We start from the raw sequence: 22,920 nt of genomic DNA, 5'->3' as shown, positions 1-22,920 counted from the left end.
TAGTGAAAGTATGGCTTACTAGCTTCAAATGCTACAACTTGCTTAAATATTTTTAATCTTGGCACGTGTTTAGAGATAAGTGGTTAGTCTGCCATACCAGGATCCGTTTTTGCAATTGATCTGCAAGTGTTAAATCATAAAAACTTTAGAAAACCATTTCACAACTATATGAGACACCTACAGGCCTTTGTTCATTTTGCTGTGGTCCTTCCCTTGGTATGTTTATTTAAGCAATTGCTCCCTAATCCAGGATAGGAAATTAAATTAGTCTGACCAGAATAGAAGCCCGGTCTACTAAGAACACAGTACTATTGTAATATGAATTATAATAGTACTGTGTACAGCATGCAGATGTCAAAACCACTGCTTAGCACAGCTAAGGTGCACCCCACAGTTGGGATCCAGATTTGAGTCCCAGTTGTGGTATGTGCCACTTGGTGCTGGGAGTCCTGAGGACACATTTGGGCATGTTTTCACTGGGAGAAGGAAAACAGCAAGCTTTGAATAAAATATTAGCCCTCCCTGTTTGTGAGTGTTTCACATAGCTATGTAGAAAGTAATGCTCTGATTAAACAAACCAAGCAAACCTCCATAATGCATTACATCCTAGTTTTTGCCTTCACACCCTGCAAACTTTGAATAACTGCCAGACTATTGGTAAATTCTGAAAGTCAGAAAGAAAATTGATATATATTTTTTGTGCAATATGCTTCCTAATAGATCCCCACACACTCACACAGATGCTCTACTTTGTCACACCTAGAGTCAGGATATTCTAATTAAATGATTTAATAGTTTGATATGTTTTTGCACATACAAATAATATAATACCCTGGCCTACAAAATCTGATGATCCAGAGATGTCGGTCAGCATATTTAGTGGTGAATTAGAAGAAAACAAACCTAACACGCAGATACACACACACACATCCGTAACAGAAACACACACAGAAAGGTGCCTTGTTGAGCCGTAACAAAGAATCGCACACCTTTTTGTCACTTTTTTCTTTTATCATTTCATTTGGTGAAACCTAGAGAATGTCATCTTGTAGAGTCACACTTCTCAGCGTATGCTTGTGTGTTAGTGTGTAAAATGCTTATTTTCCACAGATTTCCATAGCCTGAGAGAGAATTGAAACCCTGAAGCTAACAGGACCTGCTGCCATTAGTAAAAGAATCTGCACAACTGAAGTAACACTGTCCTGTTTTCTAGTAGCAAAATGACAGATGCGCAGTCAGAACCAACAACTCAACTATGAGTTTAAAGAAAGAGAATGAGAGAAATAGAGAGCTACTCAACATAAAACATCTAGCATAGAACAGACTGATCACACACGAATCGCAACCAAAACTCAAAAAAAAAAAAAAAAAAAAAGTGAGGCGGAAGAAGAAAAAGTGCTTATTTGTGGGAATCATCAGCTCAGCACTCGCCTCTCTCAGTCCTCCAAGAGTCGCCCCTTAACCCGAGCGCTCCAAAATTCAGTACTTCCCCAACACCAGCCCAGTTCACTCAAACAGGGCATGGGGGTTAACTGAAAAGTGGGTTCTAGGCAGTTCCGGGGCCCATCAGGAGGAGAAGCCCTGTTGTGTGCGGTGGGGAGAGGAGGTAAAGCAGGGACTCATGGCCCAGCTGAACAGCATGTCCAAGGGGTTGGCCAGCACGCAGCTGGACGGTAGGGGGCGGAGCTCAGGCCACGTAGTGGTACTGATTGGGGCTCTCTTTGTCTCGCTCCATGTAGTCGCGGTCGATGAGGGACTCGATGCGCTTCTTCAGGTCTCCTGGCTAGCAAGCAGTAGTACAATTGTGCAAATAAGAAAGACCGAGTTAATGCAATGAGTTGCAATATGTCCATATTGTGGCTAATGTAAGGGGTTTTGGTTATTTTAGTGGTTTTGTTTCTCATCTGAGCCAACACATACTATGCATCTTAATCACAGTAGTCAACAGCACTTATTTAAACCATGCCATGCCCTGTTGCTGGACTTGTCTGGACCAGTCTGAGTCTAGTCATTAGCTTACATGGTGCTTGGTAAAACCACAGAGTTGTACCTTGACTGGGAACTTGAGCTGGTTGTAGAGTTCTGACACCAGCAGGTTGTGGCTGAGGGTCTTCCTCATCTTCATGATCCTTACCACCGCAGCATCAATCTGGTACTGCCTGTCCTGGAACACTCGCTCTGTGGTGCTCACCTGTTCCTCCACCTGAGAAAAAGACAGAAAACACAAACATGGAAGGAAAGGAACAGGGCATAAGAAAGGAAAGAACAAATGAAACAGACAGACAATGAAAGAAAGTTAGAAAAAAGTGTGGGGGGGGGGGGTCAACAGAGACATGGCATATGAGGGAGAGACAGACGGTTACAGAATGAACATTGACTAAAATCTTGAGGAAAGCCTGGGACCAGAGGAAGGAGGTAAGAATTCGGCCCGTAGGGTCACCAAGAGATCAACCAATGACCTACCGTCTCCTTCATCTGAATCTGGTTGATTTTGATACGGAACAGTTTGTGTTTGAAGTCATTGTTGAAGTTGAAGCGGTCTCCGTCCTCCACGTCTTTCCCTCGGGGATTCTTATTCAGTACGCGTGCTTTCCCACAGGCCAGGGATTGCAAAGTACGTCGCAGCTCACCATCCTCTGAGGAAACATGATACCAGTGTATTAGTTACCATTTAGTTTAAATGGCACCTCTGAAGTCGCACCTGGAACACATTAACATGCAGCACATATATGAACCTGAAAATTTATTGTAAACCAAAAGCAATAGTGTTGGGTACATCCACATACTTTAATATCTTAATATATACACTTTGTTTAAACCTTTCTTGAAATGTTAGAAAACTGAAAGAACTACGATAATAAAAATTAATTACATGACATTCTGATTGGGAAACACTTAATTTCCGATTTACCAAACAACATTACCACCGACAAAGCTAGAATTGTTTATTACTTCATTATCCAAGTCCCTTCTGGCAAACCCAGGACAGGCATCCCCATTTTCATTACATGTACCTGGATTTCACCTTTCGCTTTTTCTTCAGCGTTTCTGAGTTTAGAGTCAACATGGACCCTGACAGTGAAACCACGATGCCCGCAGATTTCTGCTAGTGCCTCTGGGGTTGCGTGTTCAGGTGTTTCACTGGCAACAGGTCAAAGTGGGTATGGACGGGGGAGGACTGAGCTGAAAGAACTAGTTCTGATCAGCATTGACAGTGACATGTTCTGCCCTGCTTATCTTTCATAGTTATGATCTAGTAAATGTGACCATCAAAATAGCACAACCTTTTGCTCTTTATTTCTCAGAGACCATTTCTGTTGCAAGATGTTGAAACTATGAAATGAGAAAGGGAGTGCATATGTATTTAAACACACATTTTTATAGCACTATGCATACTTTACAGCAGAATATATGAAGTGTGACAGTAGAACAGCTCTTAGATCCTGTGCTAAGGATGTTCCAATCAGAACAGGAAATAAAAGTACCCACCAAGGCCAAAGTTCCCAAGAACTCCCCATTCTCTTTTAGATCATAAGTCAAAGATGATTCTTTAACTATGAAAATGGTTACGAAAAGGAAAATGTATACAAATTAGTCAACAGGGATTTAGTTTTTTTCTGTTCTTTCTTCTTCTGTTTTTACCTATCCCAGTAGCTGTGTGGATCTCTTCTACTGTAAACTCCTCCCCTTCGTTGAACATGAGCAAGACAAGAGTCTGGAATAAGGACACCTGCAGCTCCTTTTTACCCTGCGCAGATGAAGAGAGCAAGAGGGTGACTCAGCATGTACCCCAAACCCAAAAAAACAGAATCCTTACAGTCTGAGGTTAACAAGTTCAAAATGGAGCATTTCCAGGTCATGCAGTAACAGGTTAGAGGTGGACCTCCTTAAACTCAGCCTTGAGGACCGCGTGACCCAGTGTGGGCTGCCACTGGAGCTTCCGTCCACTGTGCTTCCCCAGATAGAACATCTTGAACACCTCCTGGAGCTTCACCATCTAAACACACACGCACACCCTCATTTTCATAGTATTTTGTTCTCCGTCTCCTTCTCTCACACCCACACCCACCTCTCATGTACTCATCTGAAGATACAAGCTACCCTTGTTGTCCCACACTAAGCAGGTGCAGTATACAAAACCACTTACAGCCACAAACCAGCTTGACTCTCAATAACCAGCTCTTTGCAAATACAGAGGTGGTAATTTTATGCACCAACTGAGAACTTATAACTGGTATATAGAAATTATATAACAACTGAGCATAAAAGCATTCTTGTACTGAAACTGCCACAAGGTACCTCCTGTTTACTTTGACCGACAAATTGTGTATTCCGCGAATGGCAATTTTGTGGACTAAATATAGTGGCTTGAGTAATATTCCCTTTTCTAATGACACACACACACACTGACCTCTGTGGGCAGGTGGACTTCCATAGGCGTATAGGTGGGCCAGTAGCCCATGGTGAGGATGTTGACAGTGAGCTCTATGTTGCTGGGTTCACTCTGGTTCTGCATATACTGATGATTGCAAGAGACAGAAACTGATCTCAGCCAAATGACAAACCAAGGCTTCATTCTTGATGATACAGCCTGCTGACCACATGCTACAAGCTGGTGCCTTGCTGAAGCTACTGCAACACCTCGATTCATTCTGTGAAACTCTGACTCCGAGGCAATAGGGTTATGTGGACGAGGGTAACATAGTGGAAAAAGCCTCATAATTGCATAAAATGAACTGGCTTATGCACACAGCTCTTTGGAATCAGATTGAAACCAGGAGAGTTTGAGGAAAATGTTGGTTTCACTGAACAATATGAGCTGGTTACTTCTGTCTAATTCACATCTGAACAAAGGGGGGGAAAAAAAAAACCCAGGCAAAAGTCCAAACCAATGTTTAGGTGGAAATTACAGAGATCCTCATTTTGTCCAAATGCACCCACTTTTCAGGAGTGTGCATACCTGTTTGAACTGGATCATGATGTCTTTAGAGAGCTCCATGTCTTTGAACATGCCTTCGAGCTTGCTGGTGAAGGCCGCACCACACTCTGCAAGAGACCATAACTGCATGTCACAGGACCACTTTTCAGATGACACAAATGACTGCATAATAAGCTGTACTCCCTAAGCATGTGCTTCTGCTCATGGATGAATGTCTCCATCTGGACTGTAATTTGAGCATGCTGGTTTTTTAAATTTTTTACACAAGCTTAAGAGTTCCTCAGGGCAGGAGGTAAAGGTAAAGACACAATGTGATGATCAGTGAGATCTTGCTATAGATTAAACTTCAATTGCGATATGCGAGCTTTGACATTTAACGTAAAGTCTGATGTAAAAAGTAGCCATTTATATAAGCAGTTTTGACCAACACAAAATGAATGATGCAGTATGATGATAATACACAAACTGTCAACATTTATAGAAAAGTTATTTTCCTTCAGAAAATATTATTTGTTGCCAGTGTGACAGGAACTCTGCTCATGGAGCATGTGGTGGCTGAAGGACAGAACTGCTGTTAGATCACCTGCAGTGTGCATGCTCTCGTGTCAAACCACAGCATATCAGCTACTTCCTGCCATGTGACCGGAGGCCTTATGCTTGTGCAACCTGACCTCTGTGCTGGGAAACACAGCTGCAGTTTCCATCCTTAGTGTCTGTCAGCTACAAATCCAAGTCTGTGTCCAGGGCGTTTTCCTGTAACATCCCTTCCAAACACAGTGATGTCTTAAAGTCGACAGGGTAGAGATGAGGATCGGTGGGGGGGGGGGTCCCTACCGTGCTTGAGTTTGGACAGCATGGACTTCTCTGCATCCACAGAGGCACTCTTGCCCACCAGCAGGCGCTTTGCTAGGTCCTTCTTGTAGAAGGCTTCAAACACGTCCTTGCCTGCAGGAGTACACGTGTGATAAAACTGAGCCTTGGAAATGCTGTGTCTAGGGCATACTGACTGATGTTGGAAATACAGTTGTCAGGACATAACTGTGCAACTGTTAGTCAATCACAGATATGGTTTTTAAAAATTTCTTTAAAATAAATTCCTAAAAACATCCCACTCCCTACCGTGGATAAAACGGAAAATGATCATTATCTTGTCAAGGATTCTCTCTAGTTCCTCCTCTGTAGCTTCTTTGTTTCCAGCTCGCAGTTTGGAGTCCACATATTTGGCTGCAGGAAACACACAGCCACATACACACAGTGAAAAATCCTTCCTTTGATGACTCAGACTATAGTGAATGATCTAAGTGCAATGTTTTTCTATGCTTGAACAGCATAAATTTAGTGACAGAGGGAAACACTGTGTTCAAATATTGTCTGATACAGAAACACTGCATATTTAAAGGGAACCTATTATTTAAATGTTCATAAGTTTATTTTTGGTGTCTACTAAAATATATTTTAACACATTATTTTCTCTACACATCTCTATTCACCCTGCCTGGAATGCCCTGTTAGAGCTCCTGTGCCTATAAATGCTCTGATTGATCAGCTTGACTCTAGCCAAGCTTGCTGTAAGTGGGCAATACAAGGATTGTGTTACATCATTGCATCATCTTGTAACAAACAAAAAGGCTGGTATTCCAACAGGGCATTTCAGGCAGGGAAAACCTGGAAAAGCATAACGGGTCCTTTTAAACAAATGTAGCAGCATTTTTGCAAGTGCAATCATGATTCTCCACTTAAGCAAATAGTGTCCTTCCACCTCAACACCAATCAGCAGTGTAAGCTCATTCTGCCTTCGAGTTAGTATGTTTATATTAGAATCATGTCTCACATATCTGAAGCTGCATGCTGCCCATGGAGTGTCCCTGCCATACAAGTGCACCTCACAGGCCATGGTCCACATCAAAATGAAGCTCTGTTGAGAGTGGCTGTGTGCTTCTAACTAGCTGACTGACTGTAGGATCTTGTGCACCACTGAACAGGCCTAAACTGGAGGCTCCTTACTGCTGTACATAAATGTGAATATAAATACTTTATATGCAAAATGCTTAGCAGTTTAACTAAAGGCAAACCCAGAAGAGAATATTTTAAATCAGGCAAACCTAACCTGTCCACTACAGTCTGCTTAGTCAGCTGCAGAGCCATAGACAGCACCAGCACCTCTGGCTGCTCTGTCACAGGCTTGAGTGTGTGCACAGGTTCATTTATCTGATAATGGCGGTGGTTTTTTTTCTTTCCTCTCTGCTGCCTCCTCACACAATTTAATAGCAGGACACAGTCCGGATGCACCAGAATGTGCGTTACATGTGCCATTGCTAATTGCAAAAACATTTATTTGCTCATGCAAAACAAGAACAAGAACAAGAACAACATTAATAATTTGGTTAATGGCTGCTTTGTTGTCAAGAACAGGTTGTTCATGGAAATTAAAAAAGATGGTCTCTCAAAATAAAGGTTCTTTAGATTTAAAGTGCACACCATGCCAGATGGCTCTACATCATAATGTTAAGAGAGCTCAGTGAGTTTACATTCCCATGTTGGATATCATTCATTTCTACAAAAATATACATTAAAAAAATAAAACAAAATAAAAAAATACAATTCATCCTGTTTATGTGTAAGGCAATTCTTTGGGGGAAGAAAAAAAAAAAGATGTTGCACAACAAAAAATAGTTATGACTTCTGCAGACAAAGACCAATACAGAGATGCAGATCAATATAAAAAGCAAATCAGGAGAGAGGGAAAGGCAGATACAATAAGAAATAATGAAAGTGGGAGAGGAGGAGGTAGAGCCCCTGCCCCATGCCCCGCCCTCACCAATGAGCTCGGCTGGCTTGTTAGGCCTCTTGTTGATGAAGCTCTCGAAGGCCTCCTTCATGGCATTGATGAAGGTCTCGTTGCGCTGGAAGCAGCGCTGTGCCACATGGTCCATCTTGTCCTTGAAGTCCAGCAGCTCCTGTACCATGTCTTTGTCCTTCTCTGGAGAACCCACCACCTCGCCGCCGAAGCTCTGTGGGAGAAACACCATGCTGACTTGGGCAGGAAAGGCCAGCTGGGGCCAAGCCATGCTTTCCCACCACAGGGGAGATCTTGTTCCCTGTTTAAGACTTGAGCGTGCATGTGTGTATGTGTTTTTCCAAAGTTTAACTGATTTTTGCTAACTAAAGAGGTCTGCCAAATAAAGATTTCTTTCCAAACTGATTAAGAACAAGAATATATCATACACAGCAAAGAAATTACCCCAATACATGTGGTTTAGGGTGTGTGTGTACCTCTACCTTGATGTAATCTCTCCAGAACTGCAGTAGTACAGGCAGCCCTCCCTTCACCTTACTAAAGAGCTGGTACAGCAGAGTCAACTCTGTCACGCGATTCTCATCCAACAGAGTGCTAAGGCCTGAAGGCAGCAGAGCAGAAGGAGATTTGATACACACGTAACCCCCCCCCCCTCCGCACGCGCGCACACACACACAAACACACGTTACCCCCCCTCGCACACACACACACACACACACACACGCTACCCCCCCCACACACACGTTACCCCCCCCGCACGCACACAAACACACGTTACCCCCCCCTCGCACACACACGTTACCCCCCTCTCGCACACACACGTTACCCCCCTCGCACACACACACACACACACACACACACACACACACACACACACACGCACACATGCGCTACCCCCCCCCCCACCCCACGTTACCCACATACCTTTCTGTAATATGGCAGTCATGTGTTCACCCAAAAGTTGCTTCTCTATTGCAGAGATCAGCGGCTTCCTGGATAAAGGGGGACATTTAACTTGTAGAACTTTGAATGCTGCCATTTAGGATTGATTTTATATGCAGCTTGTAAAATGTTTATACACTTGAATATATTTAGTTTATTAACTATAACTACATCATGGCAATACCTAGAGGCTACCAACTTTTTCAGTCAGTTCTACATATTCTATGAACTTAGCTGATTGTAAGTAACGTGACTTGTTCTACTGCATCATGTTTGTGTTCAACCCACACCCCCAAAGAAGTCCAGCAATTTTTGAATATGTTGTGTAATGTTATATGGCCAAAAGTATAGCTATGGACACTCATTAATGAGTTCAAGTGTTTCAGCCACACCCACTGATAACAGGTATCTAAAATCAAACACAGCTATGCAATCTCCATAATACCACACCGGCAGTAGAATAGGTCATTTTGAATGGGTCATACTGAATGGGACGCATTTTAAATGTAGAAGTGTCATTGGATGCCACCTTTGCTACAAATCAACACATTGTCAAATTCTGCCCAGGGTTAACAGTACGTGTTATTATTGTAAAGTGGAAGTGTCCAGGAGCAAAAAAAGCTCAGCAATGAAGTAGCAGACCATGCAAACTCACAGAGAAGCGCTAGTAAGTTCTGTAAAAATCATCTATCCTCTGCTGCATCATTCACTTCAGAGCGCCAAATTGCCTCTGGAAACAACAGCAGCACAAGTACTGGGAGCTTCATGAGACGGGTTTCCATGGCTGAGCACTTTCACACAAGCCTAAGATCAATAAGCACAATGCCAAGTGTCAGCTGGAGGGGTGTGAAGCACGCCTGCACTGAACTATGGAGCAGTGGAAATGTGTTCTGTGGAGTGATGAATCACGCTTCACTATCTGACAGTCTGTTGGACAAATCTGTGTTTGGTGCATGTCAGGAGACCGCTATCTACAGTAATCCATAATGCCAACAGTAAAAGTTGTTGGAGAGGTAATAGTATGGGGCTGTTTTTCAGTGGTTGGGCTAGGCCCCTTAGTTATAGTGAGGGGTAATGTTAATATTACAGCATACAAGAAGCATTTTAGACAATTAAATCCACCTTTGTGACAACAGACTGGGGAAGACCCTTTCCTGTTGCGGCTTGACTGTGCCCCTTTACACAAAGCGAGATCATAAATACATGCTTTGACCAGTCTGGTGTGGAGGAACTCCAGTAAGCCTTCACAGTGGCCTGAGCTTAACCCCACTGAACAGCACTAGGATGAATTGGAACATTGAATGCAAGCCAGGCCTTCCCATCCATCAGTGCCTGACCTCGCAAATGATTTTGAAAAAATGGGCACAAATTCCCACAGACACAAGCCAAATTCATATGGAAAGCCTACCCAGAAGATTGGTGGCTGTTATAGCCACAAAAGGAGAGCCAACACCATATTAGTTCCCATAGTTTTGGAATGGGATGTCTAAAAAGCTCACATTAGGTGTGATGGTCTGATGTCCACATACCGTTGGCCATAACTCGCATAAACAGTATGCACAAGCACATTTTCAGTATAGATGTATATTAGCATCTCATAATCTGAAAACCTGCCTTCTGGTCACTCATTAAATACAAGCAGACACAACATACGCAGGTTATAGGACTCAAGTGGGGGGGAACCAGTCGTGGACTACAACTTACATTCGTTAAACACGCCACCGTGTCAGCCTGTTGAATACAGCTACTGAGTGGGTGCACCTAATAAAGTTAAAGTTATTGAGGACACACAGGCACAACTCACTGAGTGCTCTGATCTAGGTAACTAATGACGCGATCATTCTCCTCCTCCAGCCGTCGTGCTACATGATGCAGGTATTCAGGGACCTGAGGAAAGCAGAGAAAAGATGTCTTGGGCATATCGGCGTATGGCGGAACAACATATGGCGCAATTTCACGTGTTGACAGACAAAGGTGAAATACACGAAGCCATTTACACTCACGTCCCTCTCCAACATCAGTCTTTGTCCTTCTGCAGCATACAGGCAATTGGTCTCCATTAGAAACCTTTGTTCAAATGACTCCTTGTACACCTAAAAGAGGAAAAGGACAGCGATAAGATTTAAAAAAAGCAACATGTGCAGTATAATCCAGCAAACTCTTCTGTCATTGATCACAATTCTTGTAAAAACCCAACACTGATATTTTCAGTATCGCTGCTGTTCTTGAAAAAAAAAGAGTGATATGACATCGTCAAAAAACCACCAATTACCTGCAGGTCTGAGAGCATGCCCAGCAGGCTGCGCAGGAGGCTCCGGTCCACAGTCTCACCATTGCGCTCTTGCTCGATTTGCTCAAGAATCCCTTCCACTGTACGATTCTGCACCACACCATCGCTCACAATGTGTGTCCGGAACAGCTCCAGCCCTGTGTCCCTATTGCATTGCAGGCAAAGTCATTACTGCTTGAACACAAGGACCCAAAGTCTAGAAAGACCAGGGGATGTTTCTGATTGGTTAACATACCAGATGGAGGGCAGTAGGGAGTTCTGGAGTACGTATGTGCGATCCAGAAAAAGGAAAATGCTACGAATCATGATCTGGAGAAACAGAGATACCATACACATCAATACACAAAAACATCCCTGGATATTAGAACACACTTTAAAGGATTTTATAAATAAAAGAGTTTTTAGTCAACTATTTGCCCACTGTGACTCTTGTAGTTTGTGATTTTCGTTTCTTTATTCCTGAAATTAGCCCTGACTGTTGAGGGCAGCAGGGAGTTCATATGTGCCGCAAGTTCTTCAACTTTCCTCAAGTCCCCTAGTCACAAGGATCTCTCAGTACCAGCTTTTATGCTTGTTCCTTACTGTTTGTCTGCAGTGGTCCTGCCAGCACCTGTTCATCCTCTTCAAGAAAGATAGATTGTCCAGTGAGTCTGTGAGAGCAGGTTAAGTTCTTCAGTTCCACCATGGAGACAGACTGATTTATTAAAGCATCTGATTCTTCACCATGTCTTTCTTAATAAGTTTATCAAGTGGCAAAAATAGCACGACGCCGCCCCCTAGTGGAAGATCATATGTACTGGGGTTTTGGATGTGGAAAGGCAAACAAGACGTTATCACTTACTAACAGAGGCAATACAGGAACAACCATCAGGCATAGTCAACTCGTACACATTTTCTCTCTTCTCTGCTCTCTCATGCGCACACACACGCACCTACACAGGTATATAAACACCAATATTCAATAAAGGATATTCTTTAAACTGCTGAATTTGAGCTCGGACATGATCTTCACACACTTGACGGAGTTGTTTGTATAACATGGGTGAAACCTTGTAAGAGCAAAGATTCTCCACTGCCTGAAATAAAGAGAGAAAATAGAGAGAGAGAGAGAGAGAGAGAGAGAGAGAGAGAGAGAGAGAGAGAGAGAGAGAAACACATGCATAAGGTGTAAACAGTAGTATTGATCAGTACAGTGAGACAAAGTTGGCAAACCTATTTGATAAGAAGAACACAAATGTTTAATAATCAGCCATAGTGTGCAGACTCTGGAATGTTCTGCTAGTTTACTAGATTAGAAAGGACACACCAGCCAAGCCTGCGCAGCCCCATTTGCCACCTACCACTACAGGCAATGTTACAACACCATATGGCACAACAAGTAATGCTGTAATCAATTTGGGCAGATGAAGCACTAAGGCAAAAATCTGAGTGGGCTCATACTAGTAGTGAAGGTTGAAGTTCAAGGGTAGGAGGTCATAATGAAAAAACAGGTGTCAGTATTCCCTCCTTTATGTACCTAAAGCTTTCTGTACTCAACAGTGCCTTTTTGTCATACTCCTAATGTCTCTTGAACAACTTTAAGCATGATTCCACTCACATAGCCTTCACAATGTCTTACGTCTATGTCTTAAGAAATACCAATTGGATATATAAAATAATAATAATAATAATAATAACATAAATCTCCATGTGGCTCTGCAGTTTTATTAGTCACTGCTGCCAAAGCCTTAATTGAGCAGTCTCTGACCCCTGACATTATCAAGATATTAACCTTGTTATGTTAACTATCAGCAAAGCTGCGAAAGTTGTGAGCCAGACCGCTGCAAATGCAGTAAAACATTAAAACTCTCAGCAGTCAACGAAATCCTATATTTATTTCAAGTTAAAGATCATTAAATTAATCTGAGGTATTAAAGGAGTACAGGCCAGCAGTAATCTCTCACCATCACAGTAATAAGGTGATAAGGTCAAAAATAAGGTCATTGATTTAGAAGATTAAAGAGCAGCTACTTCATAGATATAAACAAATATAAACTAGCTGTAGATAGCTCTTTACATAAGAACTACACAACAACATTTTAGGACATTTGTCAATTCAGTGAAAGCCTTATGGTACAAATGACAAAATCTCACATCATGGTATAATCAAATTTCAAACACACCTGATTCAACTCATCAATTCTTTACCAGGAAGAACAGTAGGTGTGTTAGAGCAGGGAAACTGTATAACACGGCTTTACGTTGATTTTAATAAAATCAGCACCTAAAAATCAATCAATCTAACAAGCCACATTTTAATTAAAGATGTTTATTTATTATATTATTACATTTATTACTACATTTGATGTATACTGTGACACTGATGTACCATGTAAAAATTCATACAGGGCTTTTGGGACAGTGACATTATGGCTTGGTATTTATTTCTTTGGGGTTTTTTTAAATTTATTTTTTATTCATTTTAATATTGAAAATCAGAGAGCCAAATACCATTCTAGATGTACTAATACAGTTTAATACAATAAATATTGAGTTAACATGTGTTTATTATTAGGCTACATAAAAATGATCAAAGCACAGAATTTACTTGGCCCTATGAGGGACTCTTTCCCTAGTTCCTCAGATGAAACAAAATTTAGGAAACACATTCATCCTTACTTCCTATGTAAGGCTAATCTCCCATTTTGACTCTTAGATTATGTGGTAGGCCCCCACCAAACTAGTACATCACTGCAATAATCTGAGACTGGCCTGTGTGTGCTTGCATTGGATCCACAGCTGATCTACCTGATACAGCTCCTCCAAGTTGTACTTGATTGATGTGCTATTCTGAATGGCACCAACGGCATCCCGCAACTTCAGCCATGTGTCTTCAGTGTAGGTTTCTGTCATCTTGGGTCTGTCTACACAACACAGAGCAAGCCCTCTCAATGTGAACAGAGGAGACACATTTTGGCACTGATGTCTCTGCTCACCAACATGTGTGAAACTATGTAATAGGACAGCAATTGCAACACACACACACACACACTTCTAAAAATCACTTAAAAACACAGCAAGCAGGTAGAAAAAATGTGTTTACATATAAGATTATAACCAAGTGTTTTTAAATAAACCAAAATACACAACAGGTAGGAACACTGCGCTAAGTAAAACAAGAATAAATGTCAATAAATTAAAACCGCAACAGCAGCAAGAATGAGCTTCGCTATTAAGAGCTTCAACGGATGTAAACACACTCAATTTTACAATTCAGTATATAGGTTTGTAAGCGATTCATGAGTGAGAAAGTTATCAAAAGACTATTCTGCAGATTGCGTACATTTTTAGCAAGATAAGCGGCAGCCTGTCACAATATATTTGAAATATGATCGCTTATGCAGAACCAGCAAATACTAAATACATATTTAATATAAAGCTAAACATATCACTAAACTCCCTGTACGGCGACGTTTTTGGAAAAACAACTGCACATCTCACTCCAAAACAAGCAGAAAGCAATTAGGATAGCAAGCTATCAGGTTGAAGACCGTTTCTATTTGTATCTCGCCAGGTTAGACAGAAACATATAGCAAACTGATTCAGCTGAAGTACACAAATACACATAGTATTTAACTGAGGTTACATACATACACATTGGCCAAGGTGGCAAACATAAGATACTTTTTGCTTGAAAGTGTATAGCTAATCTTAGCTTAGCTAGCTAGTTAGCTTCTGTTATCCAGCTAACTAGCGTTAGCCAACTTAAGCTATATGCCTTTTCAGACAACTTACTTTGTAGCTGCTTACCTTTGAAGTTCTTAATGACCAATTTCTTTGAAGCACCGGTTTTGGAAGCCATTGCGGCTGGGGTTTTTGTTACTCCATTGCTGTTTTCTGCCAAACCAGAGAAGTTGGCTATCTTGTTCTGTCGTATGTCTTCTGCCATGATGCCCAACTTCAAGCTAGCGAGATTTTTTTTTTTTTGCCAAGGAGCTACCCCAAATCTGTCAGTTTTGTTTGTCCTCAGTCAGACGGGCGGCTCAAATTCAGCTTTAGTTTCTAGCTTTAAACGCGATAAACAAAATGATAACCTAGTGTGAATTCACTGAAATATCTATTTGTGTGTGTGATCTGACCGCATCAAACGTGTGTGCCAATAGCTGACAAAGTTGAGTCAGGGAGGAACCAGCACTGAAGCTCTTTGGTTCACTAAAGTTAGCCCGCTAGCTAGCTAACTACAACAAAACACAACAAAAAAACCCCCCGTAAATAATACCTGACCACCGGTCGTCGCCTCATGCATACTGCTGTCAGCTGTCACGTAGCGTGTTCGCGTAATATTTTACATTGAGACAACACACTCGCCAATAATAACTGCAAAATGTTCATAGCTCACGCTAATTTTCTCCAAACACCATAACAAAATGGCCAGGATTAGACAAGTGCATCTTGGGAAACTTCCTTTTTGTGCGTTGTTTACTGAGGTAAATTCCCCGGGGATTATAAACTATATATCTAGGACATCGCAATGTGGTCCTAAATTAATTATAATGATACTGACCCTGTGGTTTAGTAAAATAAACAAACAAACAAACAAACAAACAAATAAATAAATAAATGGTAATGCATTTCTACAGCTATCGAGTAACAATATTTTTTAGGAGTGAATTTTAAAAGCTAAAGAATTTCAGCACCATGGAGAGAGAAACAAATAAAATGGTTCACTCTGGTGTGGCTCTATGCAGTTTCTCTGATCTAGGCTATTTTATATGAAAAGATTCAAATGCTAACAGTAATGGTACTTTTTTTAAGCTCAGAGGAGTAAATCACATAAGCAAAAAGCGATCAATCGTGCAAAAATCATCTGAACAAATATTTGAGTTAGAGAATGAGGTAGAGCTATTGTTAAAATTGTTATAGATAAAATATCTTTAAAGATAAAGATGTTATATTTGACCTTTTTTTCTCTTATTAATAAGGTTTAGTGCTTAAACTTCTGGGAGAGGGTGTCTGATGATTGTGATCGTGATGAGGATTATGACAGCAAGATAATGATGGAAATAGTTACGGGAACAGGGTTAAACTACAGTGCTAACAAGGATGACGAAGATGTGTGATGACCAATATGAAATAATATTGCTTCATATAATACAAAACGTGAAGATAACGTCAGCGGTCAGCTGACTGCAATGAATGATCAGCTTTTAAAAGTTTTGATTAAGGCTTATGTTATAAAGATCCTTGTGAATAGCCTGGTTGTCTGGAGGTAAGGGTGTCTTATAATTGTGTTCGAACACTGACACAATCATCTTCTCCAAGACGTTCGAAAAATATTTTTAAAAAAGAAAGCTAAGTTATCTCAGTGTGTTGAAGACAGCTGAACTGAAAAAAAAACTGTATACAAAGACATGTGCTCCTAAATCCCTATAAGTTTAATTTCAGTGTATGAATAAAAACAATTATTTATTACTGCCTAACCCACGGTCGTGGACATCGTATGTATATTGCGAAACATGCACACGTACACAAAGTCTTTGTTCCCCCAAATATGAAAATGAGCGAATCTGCGTTATTCAAATGCCTGATGAGTGTGCCCATGTGTAAACAGGAAGTACTTACAGGTTTGCATTGTGCACATTTTGCCGCTCACAGGGTGATGTGAGACCTTAAAGGTGGCTATTTATTTTACTTTGACTACTAATCATATGCATGCAGCATACGTTTAGTCATGGTCTCATGTCAAAACAACGAGATCAGTTTGATAATGACTGGATTTTAATGATGAGCCGTTTTGGCTAATATAGCTAGCTAACTTGGTTAGCTAGTGCACTTAACAATACGATTTACTTTCCTTGTCTATTTGGTGTTTGCAAATGTTTGTTGTCCTTGTCAGTAATTTGTTAAAGCTGTCTTCCGATATATTAGGTTACGTTAGATAACTAGCTAGCAAGCATAGTTGCCTCATACCGAGTGCATATGTTTCGTTTTTTTGCAGATCCTTCTTCCAGAATCAAAATGGCTCATATCACGATTAATCAGTACCTCCAACAGGTGGGTTCACTTTCTACTGAGGAAAATCGCTAAAAGAAAAACGTGCTAACCGTCGGCTTTGCGAACATTCAACGGTTACAGCATGTGGCGCTTATAACAAGTGTTGCTTGCTTAGGTGCTGGAGGCAATTGATACAAGAGACGGCGTCTTCTGTGCAGAGTTGCTGTCATTCAAACACCCACACGTAGCCAATCCACGCCTGCAAGTAAGACAATTATTTGTCTTTATGCCCTATATACAGGCTATATTTCCTCACGATTTTGATAACGACTGATTTTGAATTTACAGTTTTTCTGTACATGCCGATACGTTGCGCTGGTAATCAATCAGATAACTTTGTGCTTTGGGGGAGTTTTCTAGACCTGATCCTGTTCTTGAAATGAGGGAAGCAAGGTTGCCCAGTGTTGAATTGGCATGGAATTCAGAATTGGCACGGCACCTCTGTAGAAGAAACTGATTTGAAGTTAGCTGAATCTCGACTGAAGTGTCTGAGACACACATTCTCACCCTCATTTTATGCTTGTAGCTTTCCAGCCCCGAGGACAAGTGTCAGCAGGTGCTGGAACCTCCCTACGACGAGATGGTTGCTGCACATCTCAGGTGTGCTGGTCACATGTGTTTTCCTGCCCACATCCTGCTGGGCCATGCACTTCATGGAACGGTTTTATGCTTTAGTTCAAATCTGCAGTGTTATCTCAGTGGTTAAGGTAACTGGTAACCAGAAGGTTGCCAGTTCAAGCCAATCCACCCCTAGTTTGGTGGGCCGCCTGAGCAAGGCCCTTAACCCTCAATTGCTCAAATTGTATTCAATCATATTTGTAAGTCGCTTTGGATAAAAGTGTCAGCTAAATGCCATAAATGTCAAGGTCTGATTTGTCTCTTTGCAGGTGTACATATGCAGTGGCCAATCATGACTTTGTGGAGGCCTACAAATGCCAGACAGTGGTGGTACAATATCCTTCTCTTGGAGGGAGTGTGCAGCGCATGAATTAAGCAGTGGAGATAGTGGCCCGCTGTGGGAGTTTTACAGCTATGGGGAAAATGTTCAGGGCTGGTATTCGCATATCTGTCACTTTATGATCGAAGACTCCGTTGCAGCATATGGTTAGTCTCACAAAGAAATCCTAGATTGGGAGTTGTTTTATGACTGCAGACCCCAACAGCTTTGCTCCTTAATGTCATACATCTTTCCTGAAAGCATTTCAAGCTCACAAAGAAGAGAACTGGTAAGTGCCAATTGCACGTGCAAGCTCTTGAACAAAGATTGCATAGATACCAACCAATGTTTGAAGTAGATTTACCATGTAAAAGTTTAAAATTACCATACAGTAAATCACCTCTTTTTTTTTCAGGGCTTTGCCAGTAATGTTTGCTGTTACGCTTGACCTGAGAATATTCGCCAACAATGTAAGTTATACCTTTTGGTGTCATTGGGGTTGGGTTGCAGGGTTATTCCCTTCTTGCCCACTCATTGACCTCTAGACTAGGTTCTTTAGCTTTGATGTTCAATGGATGCAAAATCATATTAAAAGCATCTTAGTTTTCCAGTGTTAAGCTTGAGTATTTAGATTTGTTGGATTTTCTCAGAAGTACTGGTTGTACATAATGTTTAGATCATAGGAGCACCCCGAGATATGCACAATGCACAGCATAAACCAAATTGCGTTTCAACAAGTAGAAGAGAAAATGTTAAAAATATTAAAACCAATGATGATTGTAATGGTGTGGATAACTGTATATAATGCAACCACATATAAGGGTTGTTCAATGATTAAAACAGGAAAAAAGTTGGCTCAGGACTTGATATCGGTGTTGCCTACCACAGTGGTATCAGTGTTGAGTGCCACTGGCCCCTCCTGTTGTAAGGAGGCATTGCTGGCGGTTGTTCCCCATGGCTGTTTCCTGTGGGCAGGCGGAGCAGCAGTTGCTGAAGAAGGGGAAGGGGAAGGTGGGAGACATGTTGGAGAAAGCAGCCGAGCAGCTGATGAGCTGTTTCCGAGTGTGCGCCAGTGACAAGTAAGCACAAACACACTGCCTGGCCAAAAAAAGGCCGCCACCTGTATTTTAACTAAGCAAATGGGTAAGAACCTCCCATTGGATAATTATTGAATGGGTCATTATGTTTCTGCTGGCAACAAGTTATTTAGCCCTAAATGATGTAGTGATGTAGCTTCTCATTTGTTAAACGACCATGTCGAAAGCCACATCCTGTGGTCGTGGAACAGATGTTAATCTGTTTCAGAAGGGCCAAATTATTGGCATGCATCAAGCAGAGAAAACATCTAAGGAGATTGCTGAAACTACTAAAATAAGGTTAAGAACTGTCCAACGCATTGTTAAAAAGTGGGAGGACAGTGGGGAAACATCATCTTCGAGGAAGGAATGTGGTTGGGGGGGGAAAAAAAAAAATCTTGAATGATTGTAATCGGTGATCACTTAAACGTGTGGTGAAATCAAATTCTAGAAAAACAACAGTAGAACTCAGGGATATGTTTAATAGTGAAAGCAAGAGCATTTCCACACGCACAATGCGAAGGGAGTTCAAGGGATTGGGACTAAACAGCTGTGTAGCCTTAAGAAAACCACTTGTATGTATGTGTATATATATGCCAAGATGAATAGAAATTTGCATGTGTCTCCTGATCCCTGTCCGTAACAGTCGGGCCGGCATCGACGACTCAAAGAAGTGGGGGATGCTGTTTCTGGTCAACCAGCTGTTCAAGATCTATTTCAAGGTGAGTGTTGACATGCAGGTGTTCAAGTGCTGTGGAACATGTTGTCAGTATGTGTGACGAGGCTGAGTTCAGCTTGGACGAACGTTCTCTGAACCCTTGAAAACATTTACAAAGGTATGAACATATTAGTACACTGGCCCTGGAATTTTCCATTGCTGTAGAAAGTGTATACAGCACTGAGCAGTTGGGTCTCTCCTGAAAGTGTGTTCAGCTGTGCTATGTCCCTTGGTGTAAGAACAGCCTATGGCATGTGAAAATGACACTGCAAAATGACTTTCATTGTGCTTTTGTAAGTTGCTCTGGATAAGAGCGTCTGCTAAATGCCATAAATGTAAATTTGTTTGTGTGTGTTTTTTTTTGGTTTTTTTTCTCCTTTCTTTTCTTCTGTGATCTGTAACACTCTTCCACAGATCAATAAGCTGCACCTCTGTAAGCCTCTGATCCGGGCGATTGACAGCTCAAACCTCAAGGACGACTACAGCATGGCCCAGAGGGTCACCTACAAGTACTACGTGGGCCGCAAGGCCATGTTCGACAGCGACTTCAAACTGGGTTTGAATCACATCTCTCGTCACACTTTTTCCTGCAGAAAGGCCAAAGGCCATTATAGCGTCTAGTTATTTTTGTCAGATATAATATATGTTGACAGCTTTGTGTGTGTGTGTGTGTGTGTGTGTGTGTGTGTGTGTGTGTGTGTGTCTCTGCAGCAGAAGATTACCTGTCTTTCTCCTTTCAGCACAGTCATCGCTCCTGCCAGAGGAACAAGCGCCTTATCCTCATCTACCTGCTGCCTGTCAAGATGCTGCTAGTACATACACTCCAACAGAAATTCACCATACATAGACTCCTATAGACATTAGGCCCATATATAGACATACATTGCACATACACTTCTATGGATTTACACTCTAGATACACTCCTATAGACATAAACCATTCATACGCCCATGTAGATATACATCATACATAAACTACAAATACATAGTGTATAAACTCCTACGTACGCATCAGTTTTGGAAAAGATTTTACAGGTTTTTGTGGGGGTTTTTTTTATTTTATTTTAATTTTTATTTTTTTATAAATGTTCAGCATTTTAACTGAGATGATGGTATCTGTTTTGTCTGCTTTCATTACTGAATGCTCTGAGTTATGATGCCTGCTGATTTTTTTTTTTTCATTGTGTAGGGCCACATGCCCACAAACCAGCTGCTCCGGAAGTACGACCTACTGCAGTTCGCTGACGTTACCAAGGCAGTGAGGTCTGATAGTCTGTTCTTAAGGGTTCGAAAATGAAGCACGCCATAGATTGAGTCACCCAGTTGTGGTGCACCATCATCTCGTCCTTTCTTTCTCTCACTAGTGAGGGCAACCTCCTGCTGTTGAATGAGGCCCTGACCAAGCACGAGACCTTCTTCATCCGCTGTGGCATCTTCCTCATTCTTGAGAAACTAAAGATCATCACCTACCGGAACCTTTTCAAGAAAGTGTGAGTTGACTGCAAAGAGTGAGCATATCTTTGAAATGGGGCTCAGTAATTTGGGTAAGAGATCTAATGTTGGAGAGTTGGTGGTGTTTTTGTTTTTACCAATATTGAGAATTAAAGCCCACATAATCAGTATCTCTCTCTCCTGCTGCTTTTCTAGGTATCATCTGCTGAAGACTCACCAGCTGCCTCTAGATGCATTCCTGGTGGCTCTGAAGATGATGCAGGTAGAAGAAGTGGACATTGATGAAGTTCAGTGCATCCTGGCCAATCTCATATACATGGTGAGATGTAGCCGCTTGGTCAAGGCAAACACATAAACACACACAAAGCTGTGTCTGGCATGACTAAAGGTTTACCTGCTTCTTTCCTCATTTATTTGTTCTCATTTTTCTGCTCCACTGAGACCTAATTTACTTGCACTTAAACTCATGTGCTTGTTTGTCAGAGACAAAAAACAGCAATGCTTTGAGAAAAATAAAACGAACCCACCAGTTATAAAATGAACAGCTGCAAAAGCCAACTGTGGTGGCACTCTACTGTAATTTCAGACTTACTCATTGGAAATTGCAAGGGAAGTGTTTGGCTTTAATGCCATAATCACAGTGCAGTTTCACATTCAGAGTGCTGGGTTGCAGAACCAAAGCAACAGAACACATGGTATTCTTGGGAGCTGGTGGTGAAAATTATAATTTTTTTCCCCCTTTAACACAGTTTTTCTGCATTGAATTCTCTGTACTTCAGTAGGCTGGGATCCTTTCTGTCTCTGGCTCACACACACACACGCGCGCACACAATCTGCACAGCACATATTATTTGTGTAGAATCTAACCATATTTTAATGTAATTCTCTTTCACTCAGGGTCACATCAAAGGCTACATCTCACACCAGCACCAGAAACTGGTTGTCAGTAAGCAGAATCCTTTCCCCCCATTGTCATCTGTATCTTAGAGTAGCTTCCTATCTGTGTCTCCTGATCTGAGGTGCTAAGTTGGATATTGCTGCAGTGGAGGAATAATGGAGTTCTTGTAACCGCAAACTTCTATTTATAAAATGCCACAGCAACAAAAGAAACCTGAGTGACTGAGTTATAATGTTAACCACTCATCCACTTTAAGGCAGTTTCAGTAAAGTTTGTAATAGGATGTCACTTTCACTTTTTTAGAACACCGCAGTTGTACACATTTGACACTATGAATGAAAGGACAAAACATCTTTTCATAACAGTTTGCCAGTGTTGTTAAAATGTTAAAATGATTGGCTTGGGAATATAGGAGGTTTTCAATATTTCATTTTATTTGTCTGGAAATCAGCTTTGCGACTATGGAGAAAGTCCTTTCAGATTGTGGACTGGAGAGAGAGATTTGGTGAAGTGTGTCAGACTATGCGGTGACTGCCATTGAAAGATTACAACCAACCTCTCTCAAACTTTTAGAAAAAATGCTGAAAGTGTAAACATTTTCTGAGTGTTTCTTCAAAACCAAATGTTCATAAAAGAATATTGTAATATTTTGGCATGTAGAATATTTGGTTCAAAGGAGCATTTGAATGCAGAAATTTGATTCAGCAACCATGTTACAAAGCATTTCTTTCAGATTTTGTATTTTCTCGTTGTTTTTATTATGTAAAATAAATGTATTATGATTTTGTACAGTGTGTCAAGTTATGTGTGATATATTAATGGTAAAGGTCAGCCAAAT

General features: G+C 41.3%; 2 protein-coding genes across 6 annotated transcripts; one reads left to right on the top strand and one right to left on the bottom strand.

The window, feature by feature from the left end:
• Positions 1-38: 38 nt before the first annotated feature.
• On the bottom strand, positions 39-15,373 carry cul4a (cullin 4A). Of its 4 annotated transcripts, none has more exons than XM_027009696.2 (20): positions 14,758-15,373; positions 13,756-13,871; positions 11,941-12,044; positions 11,551-11,620; positions 11,204-11,277; positions 10,951-11,113; positions 10,676-10,771; positions 10,483-10,565; positions 8,661-8,728; positions 8,213-8,337; positions 7,758-7,950; positions 6,059-6,163; positions 5,774-5,884; positions 4,961-5,046; positions 4,412-4,519; positions 3,884-3,997; positions 3,643-3,748; positions 2,464-2,636; positions 2,051-2,203; positions 39-1,783 (listed from the first exon to the last, which is right to left on the bottom strand). In XM_027009696.2, the coding sequence occupies exons 1-20, from the start codon at positions 14,894-14,896 to the stop codon at positions 1,688-1,690; spliced, it is 2,283 nt and encodes a 760-aa protein (XP_026865497.2). In that variant the 5' UTR covers positions 14,897-15,373; the 3' UTR covers positions 39-1,687. The 4 variants fall into 4 exon arrangements, with proteins under 4 accessions (XP_026865497.2, XP_026865515.2, XP_026865505.2 ...); XM_027009714.2 differs by having other exon boundaries at positions 8,219-8,337; XM_027009704.2 differs by having other exon boundaries at positions 10,682-10,771.
• A 1,167-nt stretch (positions 15,374-16,540) lies between these two features.
• pcid2 (PCI domain containing 2) lies at positions 16,541-22,876 on the top strand. 2 transcript variants are annotated; one of them, XM_035534696.1, is made up of 15 exons: positions 16,541-16,622; positions 16,946-17,001; positions 17,117-17,206; positions 17,528-17,601; positions 17,889-17,954; positions 18,186-18,227; positions 18,354-18,408; positions 18,914-19,017; positions 19,661-19,736; positions 20,147-20,288; positions 20,447-20,544; positions 20,922-20,995; positions 21,097-21,222; positions 21,380-21,503; positions 22,082-22,876. In XM_035534696.1, the coding sequence occupies exons 2-15, from the start codon at positions 16,966-16,968 to the stop codon at positions 22,169-22,171; spliced, it is 1,197 nt and encodes a 398-aa protein (XP_035390589.1). In that variant the 5' UTR covers positions 16,541-16,622; positions 16,946-16,965; the 3' UTR covers positions 22,172-22,876. The 2 variants fall into 2 exon arrangements, with proteins under 2 accessions (XP_035390589.1, XP_026864585.1); XM_027008784.2 differs by having other exon boundaries at positions 20,444-20,544.
• The last annotated feature ends 44 nt before the right edge of the window (positions 22,877-22,920 follow it).

The sequence above is a fragment of the Electrophorus electricus genome, chromosome 16 (genome assembly GCF_013358815.1).
Source record: "Electrophorus electricus isolate fEleEle1 chromosome 16, fEleEle1.pri, whole genome shotgun sequence".
In the NCBI taxonomy this organism is placed as follows: Eukaryota; Metazoa; Chordata; class Actinopteri; order Gymnotiformes; family Gymnotidae; genus Electrophorus; species Electrophorus electricus.
Note: the sequence above shows the minus strand (reverse complement) of the source record. Positions and strands in the feature narration are given on the sequence as shown.